At 48.1% G+C, this 22,833-nt stretch overlaps 1 protein-coding gene across 2 annotated transcripts in view; it reads right to left on the bottom strand.

The window, feature by feature from the left end:
- Window positions 1-18,107, bottom strand: part of LOC134165563 (acid-sensing ion channel 2) — a 436,549-nt gene extending 418,442 nt beyond the window's left edge. The window contains exon 1 of one of the 2 annotated variants that reach the window (XR_009965572.1): window positions 17,177-18,106. Coding sequence is in view for 1 of the 2 variants with exons in the window: in XM_062622508.1 (XP_062478492.1) it covers window positions 17,177-17,740 (564 nt within the window). In the remaining variant the exon portion in view is untranslated. Of the gene's footprint in view, window positions 1-17,176 lie in introns of both variants that reach the window. The other variant, XM_062622508.1, reaches the window with a different exon arrangement.
- Window positions 18,108-22,833: the final 4,726 nt, after the last annotated feature.

Genomic DNA, 22,833 nt, shown 5'->3' with positions numbered 1-22,833 from the left:
ACGCAGTTAAGCACACAAGCATCCGTATAAGACTAAACATTAGTATCTCCACCCAGACATAGACAGGGTACAAGTGAATCAACTTTCAAGACCTAACAAGCTTGTGTAAAACTCTTCCTCTGATGGAATCCACAAAATTCACACCATGTGTCTCCAAGAACCAGGAGAAAGGGTTTTCCAGGATATGACCAAGTTTTTCCAGGTTTCCCAGGCACCCACCCTTCCTTGCTGAACCTGCATTGGATGTGGCCAACACCCACGACCCAGGTGTACACCCAATCCGTTCCTTCTGTAGCATCAAATTGGAGAGGTCCTTGAATGCAGCCTCCTGTTACTGGCAACAACATCATATAATCCCATCCACAAGAGATGATCCCCATTATTCCCAGTGAGCAGTTCCTTCAGGAGTTCATTCCTTCAAGCATTAAAAAAAAACCTTCCTAACTTCCATCATAAAGTTATCTGTGACCAAATTACACTATTTGCTCTAAAGCCAGCATCATCATTTAGCTGAAATAGGTGTTTCACTCTCAGCACTTATCCCCTTGGCGTATTTCCTACAGAGTAACCACAGCCCTTCACACAGCCATTGCCTGGGCTTAAACAAGCTGAGTTATTTTAATCCTCCCTTCTACAATAGGCACTTTTCCCTTAATCTTCCTAGTAGTCTCTCTGTACCTTTTCCGCTTTGAGTTCAGCTGCTTTTGAACTCATGAGACTTAACTGTTCACTCTGCACTGCCATTCCCCACTGCTTTCTCCACTGGCATCAACACATCCTCGTCTCCATAAGAAACAGCTTTGTAAAGATCCTTGGCAAGGTACTCTTCTGAGAGGTGTGGATGTACCAAGCTGATGTGTTCTTGAGAGAGGTGCGCTGCCTACCATGGGACTATGAGCGATGTCACCAAGAACAAGCAAGCCTCATGCACTGCACTCACTGTTATCCACTGCTGTTGTTTCACATGGGCACCAGGGACACAGCCAGGAGCAGTCTGAGGACTAACATGATGAATTAAAAAGCCCTGGGAGAATGGTGAGGGACTCTGGAGCACAGGGAGTTTTCTTGTCAGTCCTCCTGGTCCAAGGGAAGCTGTTTGAAAGGACAAGTCAAATCTAGTGAATCAACAGATGGGGTTCAGCTACTTAGACCATGGAACTGGCTTTGACAAACTTATCTTTGGGGGCTGGGGGGGCCTACCTGTCAGAGAAAGGGAAGAGCATCTTCACCAGCTTGCCAAGCTGTTGAAGAGGGCTTTAAACTGATGTTGCCAGGGGAGGGGAATCTCAATCTATCCCACTCCTACCAGTTTGATGCCAGTGCCAGCAGGAGATGCCCAGAGACTGGGAGGTATCATAGGTCAGGAGAAAAGCACCTGAAGAGCAGCACAAAGGAATTCCAGCCACTCCAGCCAGTAAGTTGGCTTCATGGGGCACCCAGCTTAAATGACTCTATGCCAATGCATGTAGCATGGGGAATGAACAAGGAGGAAAAAGCTTTGGCAGGATTGATGAGGAGAAAAGCTGCTGGTTGGCTTAGGGATAGACAATGGTTTCATGAAAGCAGGTCTGGCAACACCAGCTGGCAATAACAGCTCCCTGCTACCGGCTCCAAAATGCTTTCATAGACAACTCAACAAAGCAACAGAAACCTCCTCTCTGGAGCTGAGCCTGAGCTGCTCCACGTGGCTCATGCAGGGGAATTTGGTTTCTGAAGAAGAAACCTTTTACATGGCACTCTGAGGTCTTAAATATTATTGCTCCCTGTTGAGTGTGGGTTAAGGGAGGATAACCGTGGTACTTTACTCTTTGGCTCTTTTGCAGCTCTTGTAAAGGCATATAAAAACAATAATGAGCAACTCCACCACTTTAAGCAGTCAGGCAATGATGAATGAGACCCACTACAACACTTCCGCATTTGCCAAGCGTACTCTAGATTATGCTTGAACCTGTTTTAACCTTAGCAGTTAACCTCTGGCATGGTTTAATCCAGCTGGCACATAAGCACCAGGCATGCTCACTCCCTTCTGCCCCAGCAGATAGGAGGAGTACTGGGAAAAGGGAAAGCCCCTGAGTTGAGATAAGAACAGTTTAATAACTGAACTACACTGAAATTTAATAATTATAATTATCGTAATAGTCATAATAATTTTAATGAAAAGGAGGTAATAAAAAGAAAAAGAGGAATAAACTTCTTGAAACCCAAGTGATGCTCTATACAACAGCTCACCACCCCCTGACCGACGCCAATCCCATCCTGAGCAGTGATTAACCCTTCCCAGCCAACCTCTATCCCAGCTTCTATCCTGAGCCTGACATCATCCGGTTTGGAATATCCCTTTGGCCAGTTCAGGTCACTGTCCTGGCTGTGCTCCCTCCTGGATTCTTGTGCCCCCCCTCACTGCAGAGCATGGGACACTCAAAACTCCTTAGTTAGGGTGAGCTCTGTTCAGCAATAACTACAACATCCCTGTGTTATCAAAGTTATTGGAATCCTAAATCCAAACCACAGCACTGTATCAGCTTCTAGGAAGCAAATTAACTCCATCCCAGTCCAAACCAGGGCAATCTCCTTTTCCACATAGTTGCCATCGCAAAGCATCCATGATGGAGCTCAAAATAAGAAGACAAAGGAATGATTTTCCCTGAGAGGAAAGCTTCACAGCTGGGGCTGGGTTTTTAAGCGTGCTTTACCTACTTCCTAAACCTCAGAATTCTAAAGGAACAGATAATTCTGTGTTACTAGCAAAGGTGGGAGGAAAGCTATGGAATTCAGCATGGAAGTGTCTTTTTATGACAGTCTGGCATGAAAAACAGAGGGAAAGAATAGAGCTAAGCATTATTACCAGCAGTGGAAGCTCATACAAGTGTCCCTCACTCCCTTGAATTCCAACCCTTTCTTGGAGTTAAGATCACACATGCAGCAGAGCAGGCAGTTGATGTCAGGGTTGGGAGAGTATCACCTCGCACCATTAGACATGCTTGTGCTTTCCCATGGCAATCTGTGCTGCACAAACTGACACAGTTTGCAGAGAACCCCCAAACGAACTGGCATCAATAGATGAGTGCTTGGGTTCCCAAAGGTGCATTCATGTGATGCTGCACTTGGGGATTCATTCTGGCACCCCTGGAAAATGTGGTAACTAGAAAAAAGCTTGGTGTTGATCCTACTGTGCTGTGTCTTGCTTTTACTGTGAGGAGCAGAGGAACACACATTCCTCTTCATCCTTGGACTCAGCTGAAGACCTTTATATTGCTTCCACCACTAGAAAGTCTGCCCAGCTCACAGCCACCAATGAGCCCTTCACACCCAGTGCAAGTTTGTCTAAAGGACTAAAGGCACATCTGATAACTCCCTGGTGCCTGCAGGAAATGAGCTGAACTTGGGCTGCAACACATCACTTATGGATACAGGCTGAGAGCACTGGGCACGTTCAGCCTGGAGAAGAGAAGGCTTCCTAAAGGGAGACCTCAGAGCAGATCCAGAGCCTAAAGGGGCTGCAGGAAACCTGGAGAGGGGCTTGGGACAAGGACCTGTAGGGACAGGCGAAGGGGAATGGCTTTAACCTGCCAGAGGGGAGACTGAGATGAGCTCTTAGGCAGAAGCTCTTCCCTGTGAGGGTGCTGAGGAGCTGGCACAGGGTGCCCAGAGAAGCTGTGGCTGCCCCATCCCTGGCAGTGTTCAAGGCCAGGTTGGACACAGAGGCTTGGAGCAAGCTGCTCCAGTGGAAGGGGTCCCTGCCCGTGGCAGGGGTTGGAACTGGGTGAGCTTTAAGGTCCTTCCAACCCAAACCATTCCATGACTCTGTGTTTCTGCGCCAGCATGGTCCCTAGGGAATACCCTCTGCTGCAGCCCCTTGCCTACCTGTCCAGCAACCTCCCTGATCTTCACCAGCCTGGGCACTACTCTGAACAGCAGGCTCCCCTTCCGCTGGCCTTTCCTTCCTCTCCCAGCACTGAATAGGTAGGGAAACCCAGTGTGGAGTTACTGGAAACTGTCTCTCAACTCAGGAAGCAAGGCACAGGAACCATCCCTGCAGGGCTGCCCAGGTGGAGACCTCAGGATCTTGGGTTTCCCCACAGCTAGCAAGCATCATATGCATAAAACTGGGGTTTAGTGCATCACTGCTGTAATAAGTGATAAAAACTCATCATCTGCATCACTGAATAATTACCATCTTTAACATTCAGTGAGACAGCAGCCAGCATCTTGACTGAAACACATCACATTGATGCGGCCTGAGGGGGAACTTCTCAGTTCCCAATAGCTGGAAACATCTCAAGCCTGGATGTGCCTGGAAAGAAAGTGAAGAGAACTTATTTTAAGTAGGACCATGAAACACTGCAGGGAGATGGAGCTGCTTGGGCATGCAGCTTAGAGGAGGGGCAGACCGAAAGCTTTCCGAGCATGTTAGTTTCTGTTCTTATCGTATGTAATGGAAGTGTGTGTGTCCTTTTTGAAAGACAAGTTCAATTACAAGAACATACTTGACTCATACATTTATTTCTCCTCCTGTTAGAAGGAAGCATGAAAGACCCAGAATACACAAGCTAAAAGGGCTAACAACAGTGTTAACAACTCACACCTCTTCCGAAGCTTGCACGATTACTTTGCAAATGGGGACTGTACCTACCTGATGTGCCACAAAATCAATGCACAAAACATTTCCCTATCCCTGGTGACTAAACTGTCCTTGCTTGAGCTCTAGAAATAGTGTGCCACATCAATTTACCTGTGGTAGCTGCGCTTTGCTTTAACCCCCTGCAAGGGGTGCCATTACAGATTGGTTTGAAAAGTAGGAGGAAAATACACTGCAATTAATTGTACCAGCCAACAACCCACAGCACACCAAATGGAGGAACAATCTTAGGCTTAGAAAGACCCTTCCACATTTAACAGCATTCCAAAGTGGAGGGGAGGCAAACATTTTTACTTAGGGACGCTGTTTAGCCTGCAGGCGCTTGCAGCAACTATCTGGGGAATAGCTGTGGATGCTCAGGTACACTGTCTACCTGACTTGCAAATGCAGTAAGCAAGGCTATCAAAGTGGATTTTGAGTGAAGACATTTGTAGAAGAAAATCTGTTTGGTTTTAGTTCCTTTCAAATAGGAATGATGGATATTCTTGTCTTGCACAAAATCACAATCTATGTCATTCTCTGAGGCCATGCTAAAAGCAATCCCCTCCCTTATTTAATTTTTAATCTATTTTAAAACAAAATGTGTGGTAATAAATATAAACCAGGAAGACAGTTCTTGCCCCAAGGAGCTGTCAATTTTATTGTCAATCTGAACAGAGTAGCGTAGATGCTGCACTGACATGTATTACAGAGGCTCAGAGCTGGGAAAGTGCCTGTTCCTCCCCATGCCCTGAGGAGAGCAATGCAAAGTTGAAGTCAGCTTGTGCATCCCAATTCCTGCAGCTCAGGTTCACAGCAGCACCATGGGCCCATTCCCACTGATGGGAATTAGGCAGACACAGAGGTAGTTGGTTGGAGGGGGAAAGCTGTTGCACATGGAGTTAAGCTGGGAGTGGATCCTGGTGAGACGAGGCAGCATCGTCCCCATACGGGTTTTGGGGTCTTCTCCTAGTCTTCCTCAGTGTGGCCACATATACATTGTCTTTGTGATGAGCATCACCAAGAGTGGTGCAGGGCACCTCCCACCCATGGCTTTTGTCCTGTGCATGCCACAGGGTAAGTTACCAGCATCCCCGTTTACTACCCACAGAAATTAGCTGCTGGCAGATTGGAGTCAAAGAGTTAACTCCCAAATCCAAATAGGTAACCTAGGTGTTGAAGGGAAATGGCAGCATTTCTGCCCACAGCCTCCTGTTTGTGGGGCAGAGCAGAGGGCACAGCAGGAACAAGGCTGGAGGGCTCCATAACCAAGCTCTCTGCCTTTCCCACCTCCGAAAGAGCCATAAGCACAAAAGAAGTCACACCACAATGGTCAGGGGTTAATCAGAATGGCAAAGCTGAGCAAGAGAAAGTGTTAAAATGCTTTAAACTCCTACTTTCGCCACCTTTTCCCAAACTTGGGAGGGAAGAAAGGGATTCACATCATCACCTGGGCCTTAGCTTAAAAATGAAAGGATGTCTCCATTCTCCCAGTCCTCCTTCCATGTTCCCACTTTCTTCCCAAGAGATGGGCTGCAGGCATTTACTGCATAAACCACCCAGCGCCATGAGGCTCTGGTACACCCCAGATCCTTGTGGTCTGTGCAGCCCATATTGTACATACAGCGCTATATTCCAAAGCTATTCCTGAATAACAACCAGCAGGAGCATCTCGGACTTTCTGGACAATGTGGTGGGATAGAACAAATTGTTCTTGAAACAGAATTGATGACGCTTGTTTTCCTAAGAATTTTATCTCCTAACCTCTCCCGGCTTTGTCTCAGGTTCCTCAGGACTCCCACCAGCTCAAAGCAGGGTAAACCAGGAGTAGCTAACATCCATACTCATGTACCCACCTTCACACGCACACAGATCTGCCCCTGGGTTGTTTCTCCATGCCCCACGGGTAGCACAGCTTGATGCATACTGGTTTTTCCTTCCTTGTGCTGTCTATACTGCCAGAAGAGTGTAAGCTGTCTTCTTGTTGCCAGGCTGCTTCTGGAGAAAGTGGGGCACACATGTTGCTGGACAGCTGGTTGCTGTCAGACTAAATGTATAATACTCTTATTGACCCTGCTTCTCCTTTGTGGACTTGAGCTTGGGTCCCTTCCACCTGCCAGTTTTCATGAGACTTGTAGAAACCAACTGGTTTGGAGACTTCTTCTGCTCTTTTCTCTTTTAAATAGAGGCAAAATTGCTCAAACATTCCACAGTCATGAATCAAGGCTAAAAGTGAACCAGAAAGCTCAAAGGATGGTCTATCAGAAAACATCTTGCTCTGAGACATGCCCTTTGAACAAGGAGACTAGTGTATGAAATCTCCCTATTCACTGAAAGACAGATATGAGTATATAACTCAGGGTTAACCTTAATAACAAATGATACCAGGTTTGCCTCAAAACCCATGTAAAATCTCCTGGGTTGCATTCAGAAAGCATTTTCTGGTGGAAAAATCCCAATGGAAACACTCAGACTGATTCTGAAACCAGAACATGAGCTCATGGATCTCTGTCTCAAAACCCATACTTGCTTCTGATCTGAATTTGGTTTTCTTTGAGCCGGCCTCAGGACTTTTCTTCCTCCATGCCATAAACACAATTTTCTCCCATTTCTGTCTCACCTTCCCTGCTCCTGCCAAACCAGAGATGTAATTTAAGTTTCTGAACACCAAAGTACCCAGCAAAGAAACTGGTTTTAGTAACCTTAGAGTCCTATGGGCACTCTAGGAGGCTCTTGCACATTTTTTGAGTATTCTCCATGAACACCATAGAAAAATCTTTTGTGGTCTATTTTTCTCTGCAGAGAGGCAGTTGCTCAGAGACATTATCACAGGACTGACCTCTAAGGGTCTTTTTGTACTACCAAGTGATAATGAGAAGAGAACAACTTTTCCAGGGATGGATGCAATTGTGGAGGCAAACAGCATGATCTCACTCTCACTAATGTCTTCAGGAGACAAACTCCACTGGGGTTCAACAGAAACAGGATTGGTTTTCAGCTCAGGACTTGCTTTCTCCCACAGCTCATCCTTAACAACCATCTATAGCACTGCATCTTCTCCCTCACAGCATCCCTCTGCTGTTGTTTGTGTCCCTGTAATTACGTGGACCCTAGAAGGAGCTCGTTGCGGTTGGTGTAGAGCAGCAAACAGCACTCATGTTAATTCTGTTGCAATCCCTTGTCATTGTCTTGATAGAAACAAATTCGCTTGTTATGCATGTGGATATCATATGTATTTCAGGAGAAGCTCCATCATAATTTAGCATTAGTTAATGGCTACTTAGAGTGTTCTTGGAGCATCTGGAGAAGGGATGGTGGCTGTGGGATTCATCGCCACAGTAGAGTACAAGTGCTGCTCAATGAACAAGTGTGATGCTTAACATCTGGCACGGCAACTCCTGCTTGTAAGGAGGGCATGGCACGCACACCCTGTCTTGTCACACTACTCATGAGAACTGTTTCAGTGTTTTACATAAAGATGGGGAATACTGTTGGAGAAGCTACAACAGCAGCAGCTTTCATGAAAGCTTTTGGGAAAATACATGTTTCTTTTAACTTAAAAAAATAGAAGAATCCCCAAACATTAAATGCTTCAAAGAAAAAGATTAATACACCAGATCTATGTGGCTGCTGTAATCAGTCACAACCTCCCTAGCAAAGGAGGAGACAAAATGTCAGGTTTGGGTGATATAATCCAACCAGTGTGCCCATTATGTTGAACAGAAATTGCAGTTCCAAGCAGAATTCACAGTAACATTTCTGGTCCATGTTTTCAGAGAAAAAAGAAGAAATCCTGTTCTAATCCAAGGTCCATCCCATCCGTTCCCACCCAGTAAATCATCACTTTCCAGGGTTTAGAATCTCTCCCGTCTCCTGAAACAATGCTATCAACCATTTGAGATCAAACTGAAGCCTCTCTGATGCCCTGGTTCAGCTCTCACAGGTTTCTCCATCACTGGAAAACTGTTGCTGAGTTAACAGCTCTACTGATGCTGCTGTTTCATGCATGGTAGGCAAAGATGGATCACACATGCTGCTCTTGCAAAGTGTAGCAGGTGGTGGTGGAAGAAATACTGAGTCTCTAATGGATCTGTCTACATATACCATCCATTTTAGTGCCAGGGAGCAGTGGAGTGTGGTGTTGAAAATTTAGATAATTAAGGGTTAAGCATACATTAATTTCCCTTATTGGTCTTTAACTCTCCACTGCAATTAATTTAGTCCTTTATCATCCCACCTATGGCATACTGCAATGATGGGGTTTTGCCTGCCATTGAATGATCCCTCATGGCAATTACACTCTCCTCTCTGCTGTACCATGGCTTCAGCTCATCATTTTCTACTTGAGCTGCAGGAAGTAAGTTACCTGTCACAGTGGCAGAGATTTGAGCCCTTCAATTTTCCTGCTCACGGTACATGCAGTGAAGTCACCAGAGACCATTTGCTTGGGTTTATTTATTCTCTTCTCCCAGCCTAAGATTAATTTCTCTCTAACCTTCAGTTGAACAAACAGTTTGAATCACTGTTTTGGGATTCAGCCCCACAAAGCGAAGTCCTTCAAGACTGTCCTCCCCTACACGAGTGTGGGATTGCTTGGAAATAACACAACTGAAACAGCAGTCACAGGGTCCTGATTTTCCTCTCAAATTCAAGTCGCTGAGGAAATCACAGCGCAGAACTGGCTCATGTGATGGGCAGACAACTGAGCAACTTCTACTGCATGCGAAAAGGCCCTGATGGCCCAGGTTCCCCTGCAATGGGCTCCTCTCTGGAAATACAACCAAGTAGAGATGAAGCCTCCCTTCATCTACCTCACTCTGAGCAAATATATGTGCGTTTTCCATTCTTCTTCACTTCACGCTCCCTGAATTAACACACAGGCTAAATCCTTTCTTCAACAGCAACAGCAACAACAAATGAGCAAAACAATTCTGCTTTTCTTCAAATAATGGAATGTGCTTCAGTTGTAAATATTCATGGCTGGATGGAAATTGTTTCTTGGTGGGCCCTGAGCATACTGGTGTCAATCTCTCTAAATGTCTCACAGTCTCTTTTTACCTCCAAGGGGCAATTTTGTTGTGGTGGTGCTGGTCTCATAGATTAATCCACAGCAGATGGTGTCAGACACATCCACCTGATCTAGCTCATTTTCCACCTTAGCTTGTTGAGCTTGTGATCACAGCTATTCACAGGTCTGGAAGTCCCGATGAGCTCCTAGAAGACCATTCAGGTTCTGCTCATCCCTCAATATAGTGAAGACATTTAAGGCTTTTTTCTTAACCCTTCAGCAGATGCAGGTGGCAAAATAAGCACTGTCTTATAGAACCTGCAAATATAGCCACAGTCCATGATTTCTTCCCTCTGGAAGACCTGTGTTCCCCCTACCCTTGCCTCTCTCATAGCTGGGCTCATCTTGTAGGAAAGAAAGCTTTTCATGGATTTGTTTCTTGCAAAGAGCTCGTCCTATGGAAAGCCACATGAAGGGTCATATCACAGTCGGCAAAATACTTTCTATATCTTTTGAGTATCATATACACTTCATATAGCTGTGGCAGTGACACATGCATCAGGCACCCTGCTCAGGCCCACACTACCATGGTATCTGAGCAATATCATACAATCATGGAATGGTTTGGGTTGTAAAAGGACCTTAGGATCATCTAGTTTCAATTCTTTTGCCATGGGCAGGGACACCTCACATTAGATCACGTCACCCAAGACTCTGTCCAACCTGGCTTTGAACACTGCCAGGGATGGAGCATTTACCACTTCTTTGGGCACCCTGTGCCAGTGCCTGAGCATCCTCACAGGGAAGAGCTTCTTCCTTGTATCTAACCTGAACTTCCTCTGTTTCAGTTTGAGCCCATCACCCCTTGTCCTATCACTACAGCCCCTGATGAAGAGTCCCTCTCTAGTGTCCCTGTAGCCCCCTTCAGACACTGGAAGCTGCTCTGAGGTCTCCATGCAGCTTCTCTTGTCCAGGCTGAATATCTGCCTTTTATTGCCTACAGCCTGACCACAGGTCCCCCTGACAGCCAATTACTGTGTAATTCTGCTGCATCAACCAAGCCCAATCTACTCCAGGTAGAAATGACTTTAATGAATGCTTTTGTGAAGGCGTAGGAGGGACTTGCAGGCACCAGGCCCTGCCAGAGGAGATGGAGAGGCCTCAGATGACCTCTTTGTCCCTTCTGCTGTGAAGATGGCTGCGCTCCTCAGGGGGTGCCAGGCACATTTTCTCAGTCAAGAGGAGCTGAATGATGGATTTGAGGGGTTTTTCTCTGCTGCCTCCTTCTAAAGCGAGTGGGGGTGGTTTCAGGAGATGGAAAAGGGCAGGGGATTGCTCAGAGAGATAGTGATGGGTTTATTATGGAATCAGAGCCGTGATTGCCATGGACACTTCATGTATGCAGAGCTGTCAACAGCCGTGCATTTTAGGCTAATATTTTCCGTAGGTCAGTAATGTGAACTCACAGAGGGAAAGGTAACCATCCCCCAAAACTGGATCTTGTGTTTCGTAATCACATTGAAGACTGACAGCGACTTGAGCTCAGAGAGGCTGTGATTCCCCCACCCCTGGCAATGTTCAAGGTCAGGTTGGATGGGTCTTGGAACAACCTGCTCTAGTAAAAGGTGTCCCTGCCTATGGCAATGGAATAGAACTTTATGGTCTTAAGGTCCCTTCCAAACCAAACCAGTCTGGGATTCTATGATTCTAGAAAAAATGAGACGCCTCTATAGCAGCAAAGAGGGATACACTTCCTTTCTATTATGGATTCATGAAATAATTCAGGTTGGAAGGGACCTCAAGAGGCCACCCGAGTCACCACGGAAGTCAGACTTGTTTTCTCCTTTAATCAAGTGAGAGCTTCTTTGCCCTGTGGAGAAGGACTTGGGGTGCTGGTTGATGAGAAAATGAACATGAGCCGGCTTCAGTGTGCGCTTGCAACCCAGAAAGCAACCGTATCCTGGGCTGCATCAAAAGGAGCGTGACCAGCAGGTCGAAGGAGGTGATCCTGCCCCTCTGCTCTGCTCTGGTGAGACCTCACCTGGAGCACTGTGTGCAGTTCTGGTGTCCTCAACATAAAAAGGACATGGAACTGTTGGAACAAGTCCAGAGGAGGCCACGAGGATGATCAGGGACTGGAGCACCTCCTGTATGAAGACAGGCTGAGGAAGTTGGGGCTGTTCAGCCTGGAGAAGAGAAGCTGTGTGGAGACCTCATAGCAGCTTCCAGTATCTGAAGGGGGCCTATAGGGATGCTGGAGAGGGACTCTTCATTAGGGACTGTAGTGATAGGACAAGGGGTAACGGGTTAAAACTTAAACAGGGGAAGTTTAGATTGGATCTAAGGAGGAAATTCTTTCCTGTGAGGGTGGTGAGGCACTGGAATGGGTTGCCCAGGGAGGTTGTGAATGCTCCATCCCTGGCAGTGTTCAAGGTCAGGTTGGATGAAGCCTTGGGTGCCATGGTTTAGTGTGAGGTGTCCCTGCCCATGGCAGGTGAGTTGGAACTTGATGATCTTAAGGTCGTTTCCAACCCTAACTATTCCATGATTTGATGATTGTTTCATTTCATGACCACTGGTTTCGATTCCTGCCTATTTCTGCATTTTGCTTCATCTCCAGATGCTGTTTGATACAAATGGCATGGACAAAGAGCTCTCATCTGGCCTCTTGATAAGTGGCCGTGATAAATGGGAATCGCTTAGAAGACAAGGGTGGTCCTTGCTCTCCTTCAAACGAGCAGCCAGATGCACAGCCAAGGCCATGGGCAAGGGAAGGCTGAGCCCACAGCTGGGTTTTATGTACAGAAGTGCTTTGTCTTTCCTTCTCCAGGGCCCTCCCCATTGCTTCATCTCCCTTTGCACTCAAAACCTGATCTCCAGTTGTGCTTGGGCTATGCTTCTTTCTGAAATATCTCTGATCTTTAGAGTGTCTCCCATCTCAAACTCCTAGAGAGGAGTGTGCCTGGCCAAGAAACAGCTCCAACCAGAACAAAACACTCATTTTACAGCTCATTTTATGCCTAAATGCTCAAGGAACAGAGAAATGCAGTCCAGACAAACATTGGGTAGAATGAGAATCTGCATGTCTCAAGGGCATGGTTTGCATGTCAGCCAGAGATGTGACCCAAGAACAATCCACCTTGATTTAGACACCCAACAAGACACCACCAACAGCAACACGATAACCCTGCCCTCCCTCCTGTGTCTGTGCCCATGCACTGACACTCAACAGCACTTGCAAACTCAAGATGTTGTAATGCAGACTAGGAAGGCTGCACAAAGATTGTGCTTCCTAATGGAAGAGCTATCAGCTTGTGTAAAAGGAAGCACAGAAGTGCAGATCTCATTCTGGCACCTCAGACTCCAGAGCAAACTTTGGGAAAAGTATATGAAACAGGAAGTATATGAAACAGGTAAAAGTATATGAAACAGGTAAAAGCATATGAAACAGGAAGAAGGAATGTTTCTTCTGAATGAAGCAGCCACCATCCTGATTGCTTTTCTGTAGGAAAGTGGATGTTATATAACAGGAAATGAGAATGTGCTAGTGAGGCTAAAAAGCAAAAGCTATTTACTAAATACTAGCCTCATGGGTACACTAGAAAGAATGGGAGAAAACATATTCATGGAGAAAGATTGACAGAAACTTGTGCCTCAGAATAGAACTATTCACATGAGATACGCTCCATTGTGCGGACACTGTCTGTCAGTAAGGATGTGTATTGAAAATAAATGAGTTATACCCTTCTATTGTCATGGCCACTGAAAATAAATAGACATCTGGCATTGAAGGCATAGCAGACACAAGTTACCGTGTTACCTCTGAAATGAATAGGGTGTAAGAGGAAGCACACACTAAAGATCCCATTTAGTGAATGACCCAGCTGGAAAACATGCTCACACACCAGAACCACTCACAGCCCCAGCGCCACTGCCTGAATAGATCTTACAGAGCTTGGGCACTGGGGCTCATTTTCTCAGCACGGTGGGACTGAGATAGCCCATTCCCTGCTACTCATGTTCGTGGTCTTTACTCCCACATCATCCCATCAGTCATTCTGTGTTTGCCCCATGGACACAGTTGCACAGACTTTTCTACCCTGTTGCCCCATGCAAAAACCTCCTGCAAGGCTCCCCTGCCATGACCCAGTTCATTCCATTTTGGAACATCAAAAAACCACGTGTGAGCCACACCAAGAGGCCCAGGAACACCCCCTGGGATACCCAGAAAATCACAGCAGTGCAGACGAGCTGCTGCTTTCCCATGCTCAGCAGCAGTAGGATGGGAAGACCTTAATGTCACGTCGAGCGGCATGAGCACAGCTCCTCCAGAAAAATGCCATCTGTGAGGTCATTTTCAACCAAGACCTCCTGGGAGGAGGGATGCAGGGGAAAAGGAGGGGTTTTCCTTGACTGCTGCTGTTATCAGGCTTCCCTCCTCCAAATACTCCAAGGGAATGGATTTGTCAAAGCATGTTTTGCCAATTTGCTGTTCTTCATTGCTTTGCCTACAGCAGAGGCCCGCATAATCTTATCTGCTGCTCAGTGCATTGCAATGCCAGCTCAGGGATCAGCACATACTCTGCTACGTCCTTGCTGTTCCCTTTGGATGTATCTCTGCAGAAAAGCTTAGGGGGACTCAGTCCTCTGGGCAGATCGTAACATGGGGAAATGTTGTCTGAGAGGCATTAGACCTTTTCCTGGGGAGAAGGAACAGAGAATGTAAAGAAAGCACAGCTCAAATCCTGTTATTAAAGCAGTGACAGAGAATTGAAACAACCAAGTGGAGGAGGAAGGAGGGTGAAGTCACGTTTTCAAAGTGCCAAGGCACTGTCATTACAGCTTCTGCTTTCCCATGCAGCAGAAGCAACATGTGCTTTATTCAGGGCCACAGTGCACACAACACACACCCTGTGCATCAAAAGGCACTGCTGATGCACTAACAACTGGCAATACTGCGCCGAGTTCTTTAGCAGTGCCTTAGAGCAGTTATCTGCTTGGATGCAGCAAAAGTACTGCATCTTCTTCTCCCAGCTGCGTGAATTTGGGGAGAACAGAAAGAGAGCAGGAGCTCTCTGCTATGAAGACGTCTTACAAAACTGCTTTGGGATTTACAGCCTCTGTTTCCTGACAGGAAAGAAAGCAGGTTCCGGTGAGGATGCTTCTGTTCCCAACCGGTGATGCAGCAGAATGGATGGGCTGTCACAGAGCCGCTGTGCAGTTCAAACAGGTTGTTGGTGATTAAATGCAAAATTCATCTGGGACATGAGGTTCTCATTCAGCCTGGAGGCAGTTCAAAGACCTTTACAGCTTTCTCCCTGTAGAAAGACCAACTCATCCTTCAAGCAGACACTTTTTGCTGACTTTTATTCACTGAGAGGTAAAGTCTGGAAGGAAAACAGGGCTGCTGTGTCCCTTTTGAGTGCTGCTCCCTGCATCTCCATAACCTGGACTCAGTGAGACAGAAGCACCTTCCTCTGTTAGAAAGGCACAGAAGGCAATACAGGGAAGATGTTGTCTTCTGGATTATCTAGCATCTGTTTGGCAGAATGGGCTGGAGTATTCCACTGCACTGTTTCTGCATCTGCACAGGACTTTGACAATGACAAGCACTGTCAGTCCATAATATCCAATCTGTTCCTAGTTGGCCCTAACCTCTTTTAGCAGAGCAAGGATTTATTTAGCATTAGGGAATGTTTTGTTCTGGAAAATACAGTATCCCCCATGGACAAACAATACATCATGATTTCACAAACAGCTGCCTTGAAAACCTACATGGTCCGGGAGATGACACACCACCGTGTCCCAGGGAGGCTGCCAGGTCCTGTTCCCTGTTCCTGTCTTAGGTATCTGAGAACAGGACCTGCTTTTTGAGTCCCACAGATGCACTGTTTGCTTGCTGGCTTTGAGGCTTTTTGGTTTTGGTTGGTGTTTATTCCATTACTGGGAAGCCCAGAATAACTCCTTCTCCCCACACCCTCGCTACAGTTAGGGGAGGTCTGTCCATCCTGTTGGGATCTGTCCTTACTCCCCAACTCATCCATCCCCTGAACTTTGGCATGTTTCTCCTTTTCTATGCCCTTCTCCGGGCTCAGTCACACATGGCTTTTCTTTAGCAAACTCTTCTCCTAGCGACTTTCTTGCTACCTTCCTACAACTCTCATGACCCAGACTCTGCTCAGATCTGCTCAGGGAGCAGGAGCAAAGGAGGAGTTTGCCAAGATATCCAGTTTGAAATGGGCAAGGCATCAGTGCAAAAAACTGAGGCATAAAAGTCTATGTTCCTGCTTTAAAGAAGACACAGTCTGGGTGATGGCAGTGACTTTGTACCAGGAGTCAGTTGGACTCATTTGCTTGGAGATCCAAAAGCAACACAGGTAGAAAATATTCCCTTCTCCTAAAACCAGACAAAGACCCTGCTGACAACCAGACCATCACAAAATTGTTATAGCACCTGCCTATCTGCAGGACATACAGCAGTGAGCAGCACAAGCAGCATCACTCCCAGAGCAACAACCATCTGAAAGCTGTACCATTACTGCCTCCAAGGATTACTGACCCCCCCAGCCAGCTCAGTTGGTGTAAAGAGACTGGCCAGGATGGTCTGAGAGCAAATTCAGCCCCCAGCCTGCTTCTCCGCTGGGACATGACTCAAACCACCAGCTCCCTCTGCAGCCCCATGCCCAGCCCCTGCCCTGCCCCAGCAGCACATGGGGAGCATCACTCTTTCCAGGCAACCTGCTTGTTGTTTTTGACTTGAAGCTGACACTTCCTGGCAGCCAAACTGCCCAGGCCAGCCTGCACTGCCACCACTGTGCCATTCAGGAGCTGTAAACGGAGCAGCATCTGCTTCCTTCAGGATCCTCCGGCTACCCAGCTCGCTCCATCTCCCCACCAGCCTCAGAGCAGACAGGGATCAGAGCTGAGCCTGATTTCTTTTCTCCCTTCTTTCCCCCCCCACCCCTTCCTTCTGTCTGACACAGCACCAGGAAGGCACCAGCTGCTGTCCACACCATTCACGCTAGGATTTATGAGCCACGACCACCAGGAGCAAGCAGAATATTTCCCCCTTCCGTGATTTCAGCAATGCTAAAGACACTTAGGGAAATACAACTGGCTAATGGACATCACTCAGACCACCCCCAACAGTTCCCTTTCTTGCTGGCCTCTTTCCAGCTCTCTCTCCTTCATTCAGCTGAGTAGTATTCACTGGCCATAGCAAGAGAACCCCAAGCCCCTTCTGATGCTTAACAGCGACCTATCTGATGCCCTGGTCTGACACCAAGCAGCATGAACCTTGTGCAGGATGAAGGCTGGACTTGCTGCAAGCACCTTGCAGGGCTGGCCCCACATAATCCCTCCAGCAAACAAACTTCAACTCAACAGGCTGCCTCTTCCTCCTCTGCTGTACCAGAGCCCAGCAAGGACCATCCACTCATCACACCACGTGCTGGTCAATGACCTCCAGTGCTGTCCCGGTCCTGCAACACCACACCACCACCATCCACATGCCCAGAGAAGAGGAAAGCAGAGTGTCTGCTCATACTCACAGTTTTGAAGTCCTCATGGCTGCACTCCTGGCCTTTGAATTTGCAGTACAGCATCATATCCTTCAGGTCATGGCCAACCCGGGCCAGGAACTCCTGCATGTTGAAAACTTTTGGCTTATACTGCTTAAAGTTGGCCTTTTCCTGGAGGATGGCTAAGACAGCCGGGTCAGCCAGGTGCGGGTTAGGGATCTGCAGGTTGACATCAAGCAGAGCCAAGAGCTCCCCAGCGTGGTACAGGTCATTGGTGGTGAGCCGGGAAAAGCGGAACTCGTTGAGGTTACAGATGGTGACAGCAGGGAAGACCAGGCTGTTTGCCACAACCTCGTCCATTTTGGTCACATGCTGGTAGGAGAAGTAGAAAGCCACCCGGTCGGAACTCTCAACCAGGAGGAGACCCAATGAGCCCACAAAGGCCAAGGTCCAGAGCAGGCGCCGGATGGTCACCGGCCCATAGACAAAGACGTGACGGATTCCATGGAGCGTGGAGGTATTGGCAAAAATCTGGATGCTGGAAGGCTGCAGGCTGCCCATGCTGCCCTCACTGGTGCTGTCCTTCAGATCCATCAGGGATAGTTGGTTAAATCCTGGCACTGCTTTTTGGGTCAGTCCTTGGCTGGAACTGGGATCCAGATCTCTTCCTTCCCCTTTCAAAAGTGATTAAACCCTTTTAGAGCAGCAGAGTCTCAGGCCGGCTGCTGCCAGTTTCTCCCACAAGCTCAGCAGTAGCTTTAGAAGGGGAAAGATTTACATCAAATCCATTCAAACTCTCGCTCTTGATTTCCTCGGAGCGATAAGAAGGGCTCGTTTTATTTAGGGAGACACCAAGGTGATGTGGAAGAGATGTGGGTGGGCAGCAAAAGCTGAACCAATGGAAACAGAGTCCTCCCCCTACACACACACACATGGACACACACACGCGCCAAAGGGAGATGAGATTAAGTGAGAGACCGAGCTTAAAACAAGCCAGCTCGCAGCCTGTTAACTAGTGCGGAAAGCCCAGGGATGCTGCTGCTTGCAGAGCACTGGGGCTGTCAGACCCGTCGGGTGATGCTCCCCGTGCTCCCGGGATGCGAGCTGCTGGATTTAAGCATCTCTCCTCCTCCACACCCCTCCATTTTGGGCAGGGCTTCAAGAAATACCACCCCAAAACTCACCCTGCGCTGCCGGTGTTGTTTCTCTCAGGGGAAGGTGGGCAGCTAATTCAGCAGGAGAAGTAGGAAAGGAAAGGGAGGAGGGAAAAGGAAACACTAAAAGAAAAGGAAAAGGAAAAGGGGGGGGGGGGAAGTTGCTGCCTGGCTCCATGCACACACATACACGCAACCCGAGCAATAGATGAAGCCTCTTCTGTCACACAGCAGCTCAGAGCAGAAAATGAGCAAGGGCAAGGCTCAATGGGGAGACGCAGCGGGAGGAGAGGGGCTGCAGCATCTCTCATCTCTGTCTGTCTCCGAGCTTCCCTTCACCTCAGAGAAGCGCTGAGAGCCGTGAGTCCTGCATCGATCCAGAGCCCTGCAGCAGGGCGAGAGCCCAGGGGAGAGCAGGGAGAGGAGGATGCGATCCAAGACCCCCAGGCAGGAGGCGCCTGAGGCTGGAGGTGGCTGTGCCTCAGTGGGACCAGGGGGAGAAGGGCTGAGCCAAAAAGCTCCTACAGCCCCTGGGCTCAACCCACTGAGGACTTGGAAGGCTTTTGGCCATCAGGATCTCCAGATGTTCTGTTTGGTGCTGAAAGACAGCAGTGATTTGGGGAAGATCCAGATGTGTGTTCAGACAGGAGGCTTGGAAGGAGGAGGTAGCGGAGGCAAAGTGGGAAAGATTTTCTACCCAAGAGATGCTGCAAAATCCTGTAGCGATGCCTCCGTGCATGAAAGCATCCTTAGTGCACGCTGCAGGAGGTGGGAATGAGCAGGATTCAGCCTAAAGATGAAAGGTGCTGGCGTCTGAGTGGCTCCCCTCCATCCTGTCCCAGTGCACAGCAGTATTTCTACCTGCTTTTGCTCAGATCCTGGATTAAAACTCAGTTTCAGTCTCTGTGCAGCACCCAGCACTACAGCTGGGGAGGGTGCCAAGGGCCATGCTAGCAACTTTTCCAGCTTGGATGAGGTAGGAGCAGAGGGTCAAAGCACAGAGTGAGCCTGCCACAGTCTGCAGGGCAATGCCAAGTGAATCTCAGCCACCCATGAGGTTACCTTAACAACAAATCCAAAGGTTATGTGGGGCAAAATGAGCCCAGTGATTGAATTTAATACCCCCAATGCTGTTACCATGAGAGCAGACCCTGAAAGAGGGTTTGACCCCATCAGCTCTTCAGGTGCTTCACATCCATTGGTAAACCCCTGAGTCCTTTGTCCCCTGGCCATTCCCTGGTGATTTTCACCCAGGGATAAGATGGTTTCCGCTTTTCCAACCTCCAAAGCCACATTAGGCCCTGGTAGCCAAAGGCAAGCTCAGCTGTGGCATCCCCCAGCATGGATTATCCTATGGCAGTATCCCTCAGCCTGAGCTACTCATCCCAGCACTGCTGTATGGCAGCACAATGCTACTTTCTCTGTTTCATACCACATAAACTGAGGCAAAGAGAGGACAAAGGGCTTGTGAGCAGTGCAAGCCCATTTGTGGCTGAACAGAGCTGTGCCCCTTCTTTATGAAGCAGAACTTCAGCCAAGGTGAAGCTTTACAAACCTCCTGCATCTTGGCATGCCCTTTCCAGGAGGGATGCAGAAGACAGCACTGAGCAGACCCTATCAGCACATGGACCAGAATTAAAGCAGTTTAGGACAGTGTGGGCACAGCACCCTTGTTCCTGAGCTCCGGACTTCTCTGCCTGTCTACCCCTGTGCTCACCATCTCCCCACAGCCAGGGACAAGACTATTTTCCCCAACAAAATGGGAACGGGCTCCCTTTCCCACCCATGACCAACCCATTTGCAAATCTCCCTCCTCTCTCCCCATCTGCATTATTTGGCCTGGTACGTCGATGCTTTCATTTATTCACCATATGCACTGTCTTTACAATCCTGTTGTCTGTAATTCATACCATATACCATCTGCTGCCTTTGATTATTTAACTATGGAGACAGCTTTGGCTGCAGTCTGCAGGAAGAAGCGCTGTGCCCAGCAGTGCTGCCTGGCATCAGGCTCTGCTCCACTGCCTATGGGGCTTGGGGACAAACCAGGGACATAAATGCTCTCCAATGAGTGCCTGTGGCTCAGGCACGGTATCCTGGGAGCCGAGGCAAGCAGCTCTGGTTGTCCCTAGGGGTGCACTATGTGATGACACCCATAGGGGAGATGGGCTGCAAGGGATAGGAGGGGCTGTTGCCACCTCTCACCACCCATGTAAGCAGCCTCTCTGCAGGTAGATGCTCACGGTAAGGATAAACCAGCATGGCTGGTCCTGTGAAATACCCTGAGATAGCATAGCCCAGCTAAGGGAGCATTCCCCTTCCCCTGGTCACCCAGGGAATGGCAGGGCATCGCTGGGGGGGGGGCGTTGAAAGAGCTGCTTTGGGAGCTCGTAGCCAAATCTCAGCCCCTGAATACTCCTCACAGACCTCTCTGCTTCAAATCTCGTTCAGAAAGGACAGAGGAGCTGGCCAGGGCCAGAAGATACATCCCTTAGGAGGAAAATCCCATTCCCCCACCCCTTACAGAAATGAAGTGATGGAGGGGGCAGCACTGAGGCACCCAGGGAGCGGATTCCGAGCTCTCTCCCGTTAGTACAGCCTGTGCCTGCCCTCTTGTGTCTTAAGCCAAGGCTGCACTGCTCAGAATGAGGGACCTCAGCCCTGAAACACGTGGGAAACGGGTTTATTTGGGGAGGGAAGAGACTGTGTGACCCCCTCTGTTTCCACATCCCCACCTGAGCGTGTCCCAGGGGAGGGTTTGCAGTGGGAAAGCCAGGAGTGGCCTTAGAGGCAGAGCAATGGGTTGATCTTAGAATAAAAGGAGATGCTTTGGCCCCCCTGCGTGGTTCAGCACAGGGTCTCCTGCGCCCTGCGCCAGAGCCCTCTCCTTAGCAATGGAAATTGATGCATTTTCTACCAATTTATTGATTTTTATGTTTCCCTCTGGGCTTGATTAGGGAAAGAGAAGAAAAGAGAAAGCAAGGACGGTTGCAGACCAGGAGAGCTGTTCATCTTCCCCGGCCCAGCTTTAGACCGCTACTGTCATTGCAACGAGCACCAGAAGAACATTCCCATCAGTTTCACAGGGTGCTGCTTCTGCTGCTTCACCTTGGGCCTTGCAAAGAACAAGGACAACAGAAGGGGAAGCCAGGGAGCAACGGGACAACAACGATGACACCAGGAAGAAGGACTTTGTTTTAGATGATTGTGGTCCTATGAATCTCCCTCCATTTCTCAGCCTTTCCCTGACCTTTTTGGACTCTCATGTCACCTACCTGCTTTATTGCCAGTATCCTCAATCTCCTGGGGACCCGGAGCTCCACTTAGCAGAGAGAGATCGGTTACTTAAATAACTCTGCCTTTTCAAATGGGAAGATAATGCTGAACGCTGATGTTTCCCCTGAAATTAAATCCCTTCCAAAGTAGCTTTGGCTCAGTTAAATGGCTTTTAATGCATATATAAAACTGAGATTTTGATTGGTTTTCAATGTGTTTAATATTATGCTTGGATTTATAATGGGGTATCAAATGCAAGCAATGAAAGAGAGAAAAGAAAGAAGTCTCCTTGAAAGAAAACCAAAAATATTCATATAGCTGCACATTGGGAAGACTTTCTAAAGGAAGGTGTTGGAAGAGGATGAAATGATACCCACGTCCTCCAAATAAAGTTGCTGATAAAAACATCATATTGACAGAGAGGCAAAACTGCATCTTCCATTGGAGGAACTATTTTGAGGGGAAGCTATGCCTGGCACCCCCCCGTAGCAGAGAGGATGCTCCAGGATACCTTCCTCCTCCTCCTCCTCTCCCTGCAGAAACACTATAGCGCATTAATAGCTCAGTGGTGGCAGAGCTGAGCCTCCAGTCTCCAAATTTGGCTGGTGATAGGGGGGCAGAAGCTCCCCTTGATGCGTAGAGATCACTCAGAGCCCAAATCAGCCAGAGCCTACAAACTGAGTTACATCTACAGATTCCATTACAGAAAGGGAATGTTGGGTTTGCAGCGGTGTTTTCCAGCAGTAGGAGCCACTTGCTCTGACATTCCCAACTTCTCTGCAATAACTTGGATTTGTCAGCCCTCTCTGCAGGGTTCAACCAGGGTTTGGGGATGTTCATGTTAGTGTGGATGGCACCCGCTCAGTGCGCAAAGTGAGCTGCAGGGATTGCAGGGCCTCAGCTCCATCTTCCTGTGCCATCACTTCACTGCAGAACCCTGAGCAGGACACAGTGGGTTTTCATTCCATGCAAAACTCGAGGTATGGGGCTCCTGTCCTGTGTCTTGGGCATATAGATTTGGGGATGAAAACTGCAGTGGAATAATGACATTTTCCTTTGGCACCTCCCCATTTCAATAGCCCTTGAAATCATACTTGTTCTCTCTCAAGCTTCACACAATTTAATTTTGAGTTAGATGCGTTAGTTCTGCCGGTTAATCTAATTCCTCAGGAAGTCTCTGAAAGCACTTTGAATTATTCATGGGTAATTCAAGCTTAGGACCTATTCCAGGCCTCTGTTTCTGGATAACGCAACACA

This window comes from Pezoporus occidentalis, unplaced genomic scaffold (assembly GCF_034315485.1).
Source record: "Pezoporus occidentalis ecotype Australia unplaced genomic scaffold, CSIRO_AGI_Poc_V1 ctg242, whole genome shotgun sequence".
NCBI lineage: Eukaryota > Metazoa > Chordata > Aves > Psittaciformes > Psittacidae > Pezoporus > Pezoporus occidentalis.
The sequence above is the reverse complement of the archived record's forward strand: the minus strand, read 5'-3'. Positions and strand labels throughout refer to the sequence as shown.